The following is a 13172-nucleotide window of genomic DNA, read 5'->3' as shown; positions in this document are numbered from 1 at the left end:
TTGTGTTTTACAAATGCTGAACATCCCCTGCTGTTTCAGGGTGTCTAATGAGACATCTGAGGAGCTGGGAAAATAAAAACATGGAATAAAAAAATCCACACAGCTCAAGGGGATCCCGGGACTCAGGGGAATGTGGTGGGGATACAGGGAATTTCTGCAGTTTGGTTTGGAAATTTGGAGTGGAATCCTGGGGGAAGGTGCTCAGCACTGGGGGCAGCTGAGCTCTCCTGGAACTTGGGAATTGAAAACCGGCTCAGACTTTTTCTTCTACGAATTCCTGAGGGAAATTTGCAGGTGCTGAATAAAGTCACAATGTTTTATGTCCATTAAATCATTGTCCCTTGGCAGCAGAGCCTCTCTGGATGACTGAAATCCTTCCTGTGGTTTCTAACTCTGCTCTAGAGCAGGACTTTAAACTCCTTACTCAGCTTTCCACAATCAGATCCTTTGGATCCAGAAGGACAATTAAGGTTATATAATCAGTTAACAATTAAAACCCAAATTACTCCAGGTAGCTTTAATATTCCTGTAACCCAGACTTTGACTTCTCAGTACCTGGGTGACAACACTTGCTCTGTTCTCACTTCAGAGGAGTCTAAACAAATAATAAAATTAAACAAGACCCCGTGGGAAATGCTATCAAAATTTGGTAGCCAAGTATTTATTTAGTTACTAGGAGAGTAACTTCTTGGGGCTGAGGATTTATGTTCTACCAGTCAGAGCTGTTAAAATAAAACATCATTTCTGGAGGAAACTCAGGTTTTTTAATAAATCAGTATTTTCCCGATATTAAAGGGCACGAGCATGGCTTTGAGGCCTCAGAGAGGACATTCCACACAGTGGTGAATAAACATGAAAGCACAAAGTGTAATATTTCACTTGGCAGCATCCTTACAATAAAAATTCATCTTCCTTTGTAAAAACTTCATCCTAAAATGCCTGTGCACAAATGCCAGGAGTGTCTGGAAGAAGGGGCAGTGGTAGGAAATGATAGAAGCTGCCCTGACCTCATGCTTATAAATGAAATTTTCATCCTTTGATTGTTTCTCTTTTCTGCCCAAACAACTGGAGATTCAGTCCTGGTCCCACTCAGGGCATCACCCAAGTGTTCAGTGAGTGATCAGGACCTGAATTTTTGGTGCAATCCCAGAAATTCCCTAATCCCAACAAGCACATGATGTGGAGTTGGTGGCCCTGGGAGAAGGCAGCAGTTTTTCCAGCAAAGATTCCTTGGATGCAAACAGGGATTTTATAGACACAGCTCTGAACATCCAGAAAGCACAAGGTGCAGCTGGGCAGGTCTGATTTTGGGAAACCTTAAAAAAGAGGCATGACCTGCTGGTGGTTTTGGGGTGAGGCTGTCAAAGGGTCCTTCCCAGAGATAAAAATTCAATAATCTTTGGCTGTGGACGTGCCACAATTATCCTTCATTTAAACTCAGCCCTGCTAATGGAGAGTTTTATCACACTGGGCAGTCTCTGCACTGTTCATTATTTGGTGTTTGCTGAGCTGATGGCTCTTCCATGGCTCTGCCCTTATCTGCACCCCTTCAGAATTGGATTTTATATTTCCCAAAGCAGTCAAGTATGACAAAGTCATTCCCTTCTGCTCTTGTCTTTTGAGGGAATACAAACCACTTTTTAACAATAACCATTTAGGGATTAAAGTTGCTGGGAGAAAGTGAATTTGCTGAGGAAGCTGAGTCAATTTTAAAGGGGTTTTATAGGAAAATGGAAATGGGGTTTCCCCTCCTCATCCTCTGTGCTTTGTCAGCTGCAGACAGAGAACAATCTCATCCTTCTCCTTTGTGGAGCTTCAGCCTTCTGAGATTCCCTGAATATTTTTAGGGAAGGAATTATTATGAGCTGTAAAGGAGTTGGGACAATATTTTTGAAGATTTTTAACATTTTTAGGACCATTGCTTGCTGTGTGTAGGGAAGAGGATGAAAGATGAGCAGCTGGCTCTGGAGTTGGAGATGTCCTTAAAATTCAGCTGCTTTGGCATCTCATGACTTCAGATTGTTGTGATTACCAGGGAATGACTGACAGGTTTAAACTCTGAGTTTGGAATTGCTTTGTCATGGGATCAAATTATTTGGGTGGGAAGGGACCCCAGACCCCCTCCAGTGCCACCCCTGCCATGGCAGGGACACCTCCCACTGTCCCAGGTGCTCCCAGCCCCAATGTCCAGCCTGGCCTTGGGCACTGACAGGGATCCAGGGGCAGCCACAGCTGCTCTGGAAATTCTTTTCCAACCCAGCCAGGAATTCCTAATTCCCAAGATCCCATCCATCCCTGCCCTCTGGCAGTGGAAGCCATTCCCTGTGTCCTGTCCCTCCATGCCTTGTCCCCAGTCCCTCTGCAGCTCTCCTGGAGCCCCTTCAGGCCCTGAGCTCAGCTCAGCTAAATCAGGATTTTCTTTCTCTTCCAGAAGGTTCATTGGAATTAAACTTTTTGCATTTGTACCTTGTGTCCATGGCTGTCACAGCTCAGTAGCTGCTCTTCCCTCAGCCCTTTGTGTGGAGAAATCTTTATTTGCTCAGTGGGTCGTGTTCACCTTCTCTGTGTGGGTCTTGTCTGGGTCATCCTGGATGAGTAATAACAGCATTTGAATGTATTTCCAGTTTGAACTGGAAAAACTGGCTTGAGGAGGGACCTCCTGTGCTGTCATTGCCTTCTCCAGGAAGAGAAAGTCTCTTCAGGAACACATCCTGAGGCCATTCAGCCTCTTCGCTGCTTTATCCAGTGTCCATAGCAGATATTTTTTCTTCTGTTCACCCCAAATTCCAAGGGGTGTGGAAGATGTTTTCAACTTTTCCTCTGCAGATGGGCAGGACGTCCCCCACAGTCCCAGTTTGGGTGAGCTATGGCTTCATTCAAAAATGGGAGGAAAAATTGAGGTGTGCTACAGCTTTTTCCTAAAATGCTTCATTTCTCTGCCGCTGCCTGGCTTTATTAATGATAATACTGAGCATTTGCATCTCATTTTCCAGCCACAGATCTCAAAATGCTTTTCAAAGCTTACTGAGGGCCATTAGAGCATCAAGACCATCCTGGGCCACTTTGCCCCAGGAGGATCATCAGCCTCTCCTTTTCTTCCCTGAGCCTGGAATGGGCTTTGGTGGCTGAGAGGGAGCATCCTGCCCCTCTCCAGCAATGATGATTTTAAAATGGACAGTGGAGCCCCTTTCTGCCACAGAGAGCTGTCATTTAAAGCCACTTAAAAGCCCCTCCAGAGTGGTGCAGAGGGGTTTCAGCACAAATGAAAATCAGGCCCGGTGTGGAGGGGAAATTGCTGTCTTTTATTTTGCAGCCAGGCCACCCAGCAGTGCTGAACTCAGGCAGGGCTTTGTGTTTAACCCCCTAATGAACTGAATCCAGCTCTCCAATGGGCTCTATTTCTCTCGAGCTGCAGCTGATTTTTTTTTTTTTTTGTCACTGAACTTGTAGCACATCTTGCTGTATTGATTGCTCATGGAGAATTGATTTTTTTTTAAAGATATATTAATAGAGAACCTTATTTAAAAGCTGGATTAAAGATTATCTACTCAGGCCTGCTCTAGGGCAGGGGAAGGACTTGGTGAATGCTGTGGCTTTGTTATTGCAACAAAAGTAAAATTCTGTCTAAACCAGAAAAAGCTGCACATTTCCATCCAGTGCAAACCATCTGCCATTAAATTAACAAGTTAAATCTTGAGTGCTTTTATTATTAGGTGAATATCTGCTGCTTCAGTATGACTCAATCTAAATGACAGCTTTTTATTTAAGCTTCCTAAATGGCCTTATTTTCCAATATTTCTTCTTTCCCATTGTCTGAGCAGTTGGGGCTCTTCTGGAAGAGCACAAGTCCTGGCCGCCTGCCCTGAACCTCCTTTGTGTCATCATCCCCAACTTGCTGTGCCCCCATGGATGGACCTGCCTTGGGTGCAGGAATTAACCTGGCCTGGGAGCTGCTGGTGGTGGACAGTCACTCAGATCTTGTTGGTTCCGAGGAGAAGCAGAGGAAAAGAAGGAAAAGCTCTTCTTAGGCATTTTATCTGCTTGGCCACGGCTCATGTCCACAGATCTTTTTGTCTATCCCACAGCTCAGCCTGTTCCTGCACTGGGATGCTCAAAGATTCCCAGTGCTCTCCACAGGCTGCTCCAAACCCTGGCACATCCACGGCGAGCTTGGGGTGGTGTTTAATGAAGGAATGAGGTCCCTGCCTGTTCTCCTGGGTTTCCCAGGTGGGAATGCCATTGAGCAAAGACAGGGAGCTCTGCCACCCTCACCCAGAGTGAAAGCCAAGCCAGACCAGAGGTGATCAGCTGCTAATTAATCACCATTTAGAGTTTTGCTAGAACTACAAATGTACTTGGACTTAGCAAAGCTGCTGCAAACAGCTGGGAGAGCTCAGAGCCCCTGAAGGGGCTCCAGGAGAGCTGCAGAGGGACTGGGGACAAGGCCTGGAGGGACAGGACACAGGGAATGGCTTCCCACTGCCAGAGGGTAGGGATGGATGGGATCTTGGGAATTAGGAATTCCTGGCTGGGTTGGAATTGCCAGAGCAGCTGTGGCTGCCCCTGGATCCCTGTCAGTGCCCAAGGCCAGGCTGGACATTGGGGCTGGGAACACCTGGGACAGTGGGAGGTGTCCCTGCCCATGGGATTGACACTGGTTGAGCTTTAAGGCTCCTTCCAGCCCAAACCCTTCCAGGATTCTACATTCAAGAGCTGAGTAGAGCAATTCAGGCAGGGAGCAAGAGTCCAGCTGGCTCCCTCTTGGCTGAGTTGACTTTTGGAGGACTAAAACAATTGAAAAATTGGGATAGCAAAGCGCTAAAACACCTTCAAGACCAGCAGGGTCTTCACGGAGATAAAATGTCTGGTTTGATTTAACTGAGGCTTGATTTAACTGAGCATGAGGAGGTTATTTTGGTTTATTTTAGAAATTTGGCACGAAAATTTCACCACTTAAAAATGGCTCTGCTTTGCTGGAGCGGGAATTCAAACCACACAATCATCAGTCACCTAAAAGCTCCTGTTTTCCCATCAAAGAGATCTCCTGGTGCCTTCCAGAGCCTTTCCCCATCCACCCCCCCCCCCCACCTCTGGAATGTCTGCACTGAAGCTCTTCCCACTGATTGCAGCCTTTCCATCAAATATGGAATAGGATGAGGAAATCGGCTGCTCATTTAAGGGGTTGTTGGTGGGAGATAGCACCGGGAATCTGTGCCGGGATCCATCCAGTGCCCTGGGGTCAGCATTAACTCACAATCATCATTACGCTAATTACTCTCATTCCATCCTTCCTTCCTCCCACCCACCAGCCCTAAACGCAGGGGATTGTCATGTAAATAAGTGACCTAATTAGCAAAGCTTTCAACCCATTTTACAGCCGGGATCCTTCATAAGTAATGCCAGGAAATCGGGGTTTTGTGGGAATGGTTCCAAGGAGCCTGCTGGCCGCTCCACTTGGTTCATCCCACTAAAGTCCTTTTATCTCTTGTGGACAAAATGATTCCCTGATGGAGAGCAGAAAGTCCTCCCTGTTCCTCCTGGGTGTGACAGAGGTGACATCTTGCCCTGCTCTGGAGGGGGAGAAATAATTGGTAAAATTCCTGGATGGGGACCCAGAATCACAGCAAGGGTTTGACGACACCATTGATCTCACCAGCGCTTAAATTCCTCTGGGATTTTGGGGAATGACTCCTAAATAAACAGGAATTGTGGAGAAATCAGGTTGAGTCTGATCATCCTGGTGCTTGTCCCTTTTTCTTTCCGGTTCTTCACCTCGAATTTGAAAACTCTTCATCATTCCTGTGGGATGTTCCCATTCCCACTTTCCTCTGGATTCCCTTGGACAAAACCCATTCATTTTTTTGTCTTCCAGACTTCTGGGCTGCTCCTCTTGCTTTGCAAACCAATCTGTTAAAAACAAAGAGCCCTCAACGCCAAAAAACACTTTTATCTATAATTAAAAAGAAAAAAATCTAAGGATGTGCTCCACTGCATTTATTTTTGTTATACTCTTATTCCTGGCCATCAGGACACTGATTAACTTTTCAGGAATTTTACTCCTTTCTCTTCCACTAAGTCCAACAGTCTGGGAGCTTTAAGGTTCTTTTGCAAATCCATCCCTCTCAGGCCCAGAGAAGGGAGGTTTTGGGGGCATTTTTTGGGAAGGTGCAGCTCAGTATCCTGGAGGACTCTGAGGAAAAGGGGGGTGAGTTTTTGGTTGGCTGTAGATTGATGGAAGTGTCTTCATTGACCTGTGATTTTCCTTGCTTTTAAGGAAGATTTGGTGAAGCACACTGGGAAACACCAAACAAGCAAAAAAATCCTTCCCAGAACTCAGAAGAAGCTGAAAAGTTGACTTTTTAAAATCAACTAACTTCTGAGATAAGAGAATTCAGCCCAGGAAATAGTAATTCTGAGAAGGGCAATTCCGGGAAAGTTACATCATAAATGACTGAAAACAATTAACACAGAGGAATTTTCCCAGTTGAGGAGCACTGGAACAGCAAATCCTGGACTTTTTAGGGAATCTTTTTATCATGAAATCAACTCTGTTCCTAATCCTGTGTTAGAATTCTGCTCTTAACTGTCCCTGCACAATTTTGCTTTCTTCAATGAAAAAACCACAGCTTTTTAGTGAAAAACATGAGATCTTTTAAGGTTTTTGTTGTTGTTGTTGTTGTTGTTGTTGTTGTTTTAATAAACCAATTGGGTTTTGGTGGTTTTCAAGCCATTTTCCAGACTGCTTTAAAGAAAAGTGTGGCTCAACCAAACCTTCCCAGGGGTTGTAGGATGGAGCTCGAATTTCCCACACACTTTTCATGTTGCCCCTCTATTTTATTTAACAGATTCATTCCCCCCCACCCCTCCCAATAATCCCCTCCCAATAATCCTTTTTTTCCCAAGGCTGCATCTTTGCAGAAAAACAGAAAACAAACCACTTTTTGGAGGAGTTATTGCCTTTTGAAAAGTGCTAATTTCCTGGGGAAATTTATGATGGGCAATGGAGGCAGGCAGCATTAACGAGACAATTCATTAAGTGCCGAGTGTACACATGCCGTAAAAAAACATTAATTCCCCAAATGAAAAACTAATAGAGTGTTAAGGCTGCTCTTTATCACCAGTGACAGTGTGGGCTCTGCTCATCATTAGTGTTTACCCAGCTGATGGGGGCTCCAGCTTTTCCTTTCCACCTAAAAGGTCGGGATGCTTTTTTTCCAGCTTTGTCCCTTCTCCTGCACTTGGGTTTTAAGGGCACGAAAGTCACGGGAGGAAGTTCTCAGTACCAGCCTTTCATTTTTGTCTTCTTGCTTTCATTCTTCTTCTTTTTGCTTTTTTTGCCTTGCAGTTCTTCCCTGTGTCCCTATCAGAACCTCGAGGAGATTTGCAAGGGGAAATCCCTTCCTTAACTTTCCTCCAACACAGCCCTTATTTTTCTCTGAGAAAACAGGGCTCATTAGTGGAAATTTTATTAATGAGCAGCTCTCCCTGAGCTTGTTTCCTCTTCCTTGTTTATCCTACAAGTGTAACTTTGTCCCTTTGGCACCAGTGAGTGTCCTTGCCATTGATCCCAGTAAAAGGTGAATTCCCAGTAAAATATTGTGAATTTAGACAATTTAGACAGATGACATCCCTAATCCAGGTGTGAGGTGCCAGATTAAAGGTTGGACTGATGGTCTTTAAAGCTCCCTTCCAACATTCTTGGTTCCCTTCCATTCCATGATCTTGGAAGTCTTGGGAGAAATCATTCCTTTCAGTGTTTTATTTGCCTGGATTTAAACCCTACAAAAGAGAACAATTTAGGTAAAAAGCAGAAGTACCTGGGTGAATATTTGAAGTATTTGTTCATATCTAAGAGGCCCAAATATTCACACCTCAGAGAAGCACAGGGAAGGTGTCAACCCCAAAATCCAGCTTTGCTTCCTGAATTCCCATCAGTCTGAAATTAATCCCACGAACTGTGGTAGAATCAAAATCCAGCTCCAGCTCTGATGGCTCATTCCAGTCCTTTCCTAGAGAGCTTGAATTCCCAAATGGATCAATTTAGGAGAAGGCAGTGACTGATCTGTGCCTTGGAGTCACCTGTTGGTGGGGCATGGACACCTTGGTGACACTCCTGTCCCCTCACAAAGTTCTCCTCACCTTTCCCTTGCTCAGCTGAGTCCCAGAGGGACAGACCATGGCTTAACACAGAGCTGGCTTTTCAATAGTGAAATATGTTAAAATTATTATTTTTTCATGCTTTTTGGATTTAGTAGTCAGAGGTTTTCTGGCAGGAATCCCGCTGAAATAAGTCCTTGATGTTGGATCTGATGTTCACACCTTACCCCTTTTTAAAAACAGTCACGTCTCTAATTCTGCCCAGCTTCATCCAAAGCTTTTTTCCTTTAAATACCAGATATTCTCCTTTTTGAAGGTGTTTTAGTAGCAATTTTGTGTCCTTGTGGCATCAACTCATGGTGTTAAAAGCTATGGAAATGGGAGACAGGGAGAACTGAGTCAGCTGGAATGGCAGTGATGGATAAAAACACATTATCCAGGTTTTACCTGCTGGGAACTCAAGCACTGAAAGATAAAGTGGTGGCTGAGATCCCCAGGAAAGTCTCCAGCAGAGAGAGGAGTTAACCTCGACTCTCTAAAGGCTTAATTCAGTGCCTACTCCATGACAAATTCCCTTTTTTTTTTTTTTTTTGAGTTGCCTCTTATGGAGAGGAAGAGAGGAAGATATTCCAATTTAAGGAGCTGCAAACTGGTCCTTAAATTCAGCAGGAGTTTCTTGCTGCATCTCTCTCCCAAAAAAAAGGGATTTCTCCCCAGCAGAGCTGTAAAATGTCTCTGTGAGCATTTCCTTTGCTCACAGAGCAAATTAGGGAATGCTTTGCAAATCTTGTGCATTTTGGAGGTTCCTTCCTCAGGTTCAGGGTGTGGTGTTAAACCACTGGGATCTGCCAGTGGTCACTCTGCTCACACCTGAGTGGCTCCAGGGGTTTTGTTTAATATTCCAGAGGTCTGCCAACCTACATCCATCCATTTACAAGGCACAACCTGTCAGGAGGCACCGTGGAACTGCAGAGTGACTGAAATTGTGGTGACAAGACTTGTGCTGAGTTTATTTTTCTCAGCTTTGCTGGAATGAAATGTTTCTTTTCCTCAGAGGGAGAGGACTCAGCTGTGATTTCAGCCAGGGAGGAGAAATCCCAAACAAAGCTGGGACTTTCATCCAGCAGCATGGAAAATACACCTCCAGCAAATTAATCCGTGAAGGCACCAGGATGATAAAGGCTAGTGGAACAGAGCATTGGCCAGGGTGTTGTGGTAGCCAGGGCTCATGTTCAGCTGGGTGGAAATGGGTTAGGAAGGAGAAGAAGGGGAAGAAGAATTGGATGGCTGGTCTGTTTCTCCAGCATTCCAGATTTTTTTTGCCTTTTTCCAGCATTTCAGCAGTCAGAGATCACTCCCTTTTTCAGAGTGTGGTGGGTCCACAGCCACAGGAAGGCTCAACCTTTGCACAGAAAACTGCCCAACTCCACAGCCAGGTCCAAATTGCATTTTTTTACTCAAAGCCGTTTAATAATTTAGGCTCTGATTATTTTTTGCTGCTCCAGCTCATTTGTTTGCTTCATGCTGCCAAGGATGATGGAGTAAAACTATCTGGAGTGAGACTTAAAGGAATGGGATTTTCTCTTCTGGATGTCCAGAGAAGAAGGGAAAATTGATGGGCTCTGAAAGGCTTCCTTTGAGCTCCAAAAATAAAAACACACAGGAGAAATTCAGATTCATCTCCCCAAAAACCCCACCTGAGGCTCCTCCGTGCCAGGGGGGCCCTGAACACCCAGAAGGATTTCAGTGCTTTAAACAGGGAGCAGATTGTGCCTGTCTCTCCCTCCTCCCCTTATCTCCACTGACAAATATAATTACAGCTTCACTTAAAGTGCTGCAGATGAATTGTGGAGAGGAGAAAAATGGTGTGTGCATCTCCCTGCAGCAGGAACGCTGACTCCTGCTTTTTGGGTGATGGCTCCATCCATCTCCAGCACTTCCAGTGTGGCATGGAGAGAGCTGGCTCTGCTAAAGAGAGATGATTCCTGCAGCAAGTGCATCTCCAGGAAGATAAAAACTTCTCAAAATGTAGGATTTGGGGCTAAAAACATAAAATAAAATAAAATAAAATAAAATAAAATAAAATAAAATAAAATAAAATAAAATAAAATAACATAACATAACATAAAATAAAATAGAATAGATTTTTTTTCATGAATGGTAAAGGTGAGGTTTTCTACTTTGTCCTGTCACCAGGTAATTATCCCTAGACCCTGAGCTGAAGTCCTGCCACCCTCCAGTATCACTTGGAGGACATACAGCCCTCCCCAGGTGCCTCCTGAGAGTCCTGGGATAATCTGGAATTAGAGGTTGTGTGGATAAATCCCTCACCCCCTCGCTGATAATCTAATTTTCTTTGTGTGACAGAGCTCAGTGAGCAGAGAGAGACTGGGAGGAGTCTCAGGGAAGGGGAATTCTCATCATTCCCACCCACCCCAGCTGGATTGTCACCCTCATTTCCCTCTTTATTCCTCTTTCCCACCCCAGGTCAGTTCATTATTTCTAGCAGTATTTGCCAGGCTGGGAATTTCTCAGTGTTCCTTGGTTCAGAACATTACTTGATGAATTTTGCTGTGATCTCAGGAGTTGCTGAGAGAGGTTAATTTGTGGAGTTAATTCATGGAATGGTTTGGGTTGGAAGGGATCTCAAGGATCATCTCATCCCACCCTTGCCTTGGGCAGGGACATCTCCCACTGCTCCAGGCTGCTCCAAGCCCCAATATCCAACCTGGCCTTGGGCATTTCCAAGGGATCCAGGGGCAGCAACAACTTCTCTGGGCATCAAAGATCATCTATTTCCACATTCTGTGGCTTCCACACTTAATTGTACAGTTCCCTCTTGTTTGTTCACCTCTGCTTGAATTTGTTTTGTACCAAAAAGAATTGGGGTTTTTATCTCCTTGCTTTTTATCTTTTTTATCTTTTCAGGCTGGATGTGAGCGTGTGATTGATTTTAGGCAGATTATTTTTAGTGCTTAATCTGAAGTTCCACTCCCAAAGCAGGGCTGTGGCTGTACAAAAGTCACATTTCCTTAAATCAGCATCAAAATGGAAATTGATAGTCAGCAACTCCTTGGGAATGCACAGATCCTTCCTGTGCAGGGTTGTGTTGGATCCAGAAAGGGTCTGGAACAGCTGAGGGAGCTGGGAAAAGGGCTCAGCCTGGACAAAATGATTCCATGATTCAACAAAGATATGGAGAACTCCATGAGGAAAAGAACAATGTTGCCATGTAAAGAAGCAATTATAGAACATCAGTGAATAAGGTTAGGCTGGAAATTCTGTCCCAACCTCTATCTTCCCTGTTACAGAAGTGTTTTGAAGGAGCCAGCAAAGGTGGAAATCTTTATATGGCACAGGATTCTCTACTTGAGGCCATGGGACACAGGGATTGTGGGGATGGGACTTGGAGATACAGACATCTCTTCACAGTCCCATGATTTAACTCAAGTCCTTCAACCTCTGCTGATCATCCCAGGCAGGATGTCAGCTCCAAAGTGCTGCTTGAATGAGGCCTTGAACTCAGATATTTGGGATGCACTTCCTCAGATCAGGGTGGAATGTGGGATAACAGAGGGTTCCTCTTGTGGCTGCAGGGAGGAAATTCAGGGCTCAGACCCTGGGATAAAATACAAGGGATGAAGTTGTGGAGGTGGAGCTGCACTTGTGGCTGGGATAAAATCCCAGGAGCTTTTTCGAGGAGGTCTCAGAGGGAAGGAAACGATCCATGAGCAGCTCATGGTTGTTGCCTGTGGGGTTTAATTGTTTTTTACTGGCAAAGAGGTGTGGTTAAGGAACAAAACCAAAGGAAGGCTCCTCTGAAGGGATGGGGACTCACCTGAGGCTCATGGGGACATTGTGGTGACCAAAAAGGACCCTCTCACTTGTGGGTGCCATGCCTTGGCTCCCAAGCAGCTCCTCTCTCACTCCCAGCAGAGCAAAGATAAATTCTCCTGGACTCTGCAGCCACAGGATTTCTCACCCCAGAGCAATCTTGTCCCAGGAAAATGTGTCCTGGTGGTTGATGAAACCCCTCAGATCCACTTGGGAGTTTAATCCCTTGCAGGAGCACTTCGCTCCTTGATCCACTCCTGAATTAGAGGTGGAGGGAACACCCAGAGCTAGGATGGGAGCCCATAAGAGGCTTTGGATGGGTTGGAGAATGACCCAAATTTAACTCTTTTCTCTTGCCAGCCATGTCCCCAGGCCAGGACAGCCATGGCAGCCTGGAACACCTTCCTGCATCCGAGCAGATCCTGCAGAGCCTGAGTGAGCTGGCCAGGTCCTTCCAGGAGATGGCTGATCGCTGCCTGCTGGTGCTGCACCTGGAAGTCAGGTAAAAACCTGGAATTTGGGGATGGGAGGGGATCTTGGCAGGCTACAGGTGAAGATCATGTCCAGAGGAGACAAACAGACTTGTCCACGACAGCAGCAAAGGTTAGTCCAGAAATGCCAGATCACCAAATCATTGGTGGCCAAATGCAGGATGGAGACAGGATACCAAAAGTGGAATTTCCTAGGGAGGTTTGTATTTAACTAAAAGAGAATTTAGAAAGAAATTCCTTAATGTGGGTGTGGTGAGGTCCTACCAGAGGTTTCCCAGAGAAGCTGTGGCTGCCCCTGGATCCCTGGATGTGTCCCAGGCCAGGTTGGACATTGGGGCTTGGAGCACCTTGGGATAGTGGAAGGTGTCCCTGCCCATGGATGGGGTGGAATGAGAGGATCTTGCAGGTCCCTCCAACCCAACCCACTCTGTGATTCCATGATTATGGTTCAGAGACCAGGAAAAATGTGATTTTCAGAGACTTTGTTCTTCCAGAACAACACAATGGTGTTTTCATGGTCTAACAGGTGTCTCCACAGTTTGTTGTTTTTTGTTTTGCTTTGTATTGTTTTTATTTTTTTTAAATTGCAAATAGGAGCTTCTCCTCCTACTTTTTCAAACAGTAACAGGAAGCAGGCAACCAGCTGGATTTTTTTTCAAGGGCTGGATAATTTCATGAAGCCTCTGCCTTCACATGCAACGATCAAAGGCAGCAAATCTCTTTCTTCAGGCTGCCAGCTGCCCACTCCAG

The 13172-nt window shown here is 45.3% G+C and overlaps 1 protein-coding gene across 1 annotated transcript in view; it reads left to right on the top strand.

Annotated features, from left to right (window-relative positions):
* EXOC4 (exocyst complex component 4) overlaps positions 1 to 13172 on the top strand; it is a 295027-nt gene that overhangs the window by 255339 nt on the left and 26516 nt on the right. The window contains exon 15 of the mRNA XM_062492431.1: positions 12292 to 12433. Coding sequence (XP_062348415.1) covers positions 12292 to 12433 — 142 coding nt within the window. The remainder of the gene's footprint in view (positions 1 to 12291; positions 12434 to 13172) is intronic.

The sequence above is a fragment of the Cinclus cinclus genome, chromosome 4 (assembly GCF_963662255.1).
Source record: "Cinclus cinclus chromosome 4, bCinCin1.1, whole genome shotgun sequence".
In the NCBI taxonomy this organism is placed as follows: domain Eukaryota; kingdom Metazoa; phylum Chordata; class Aves; order Passeriformes; family Cinclidae; genus Cinclus; species Cinclus cinclus.
The sequence above is the reverse complement of the archived record's forward strand: the minus strand, read 5'-3'. Positions and strand labels throughout refer to the sequence as shown.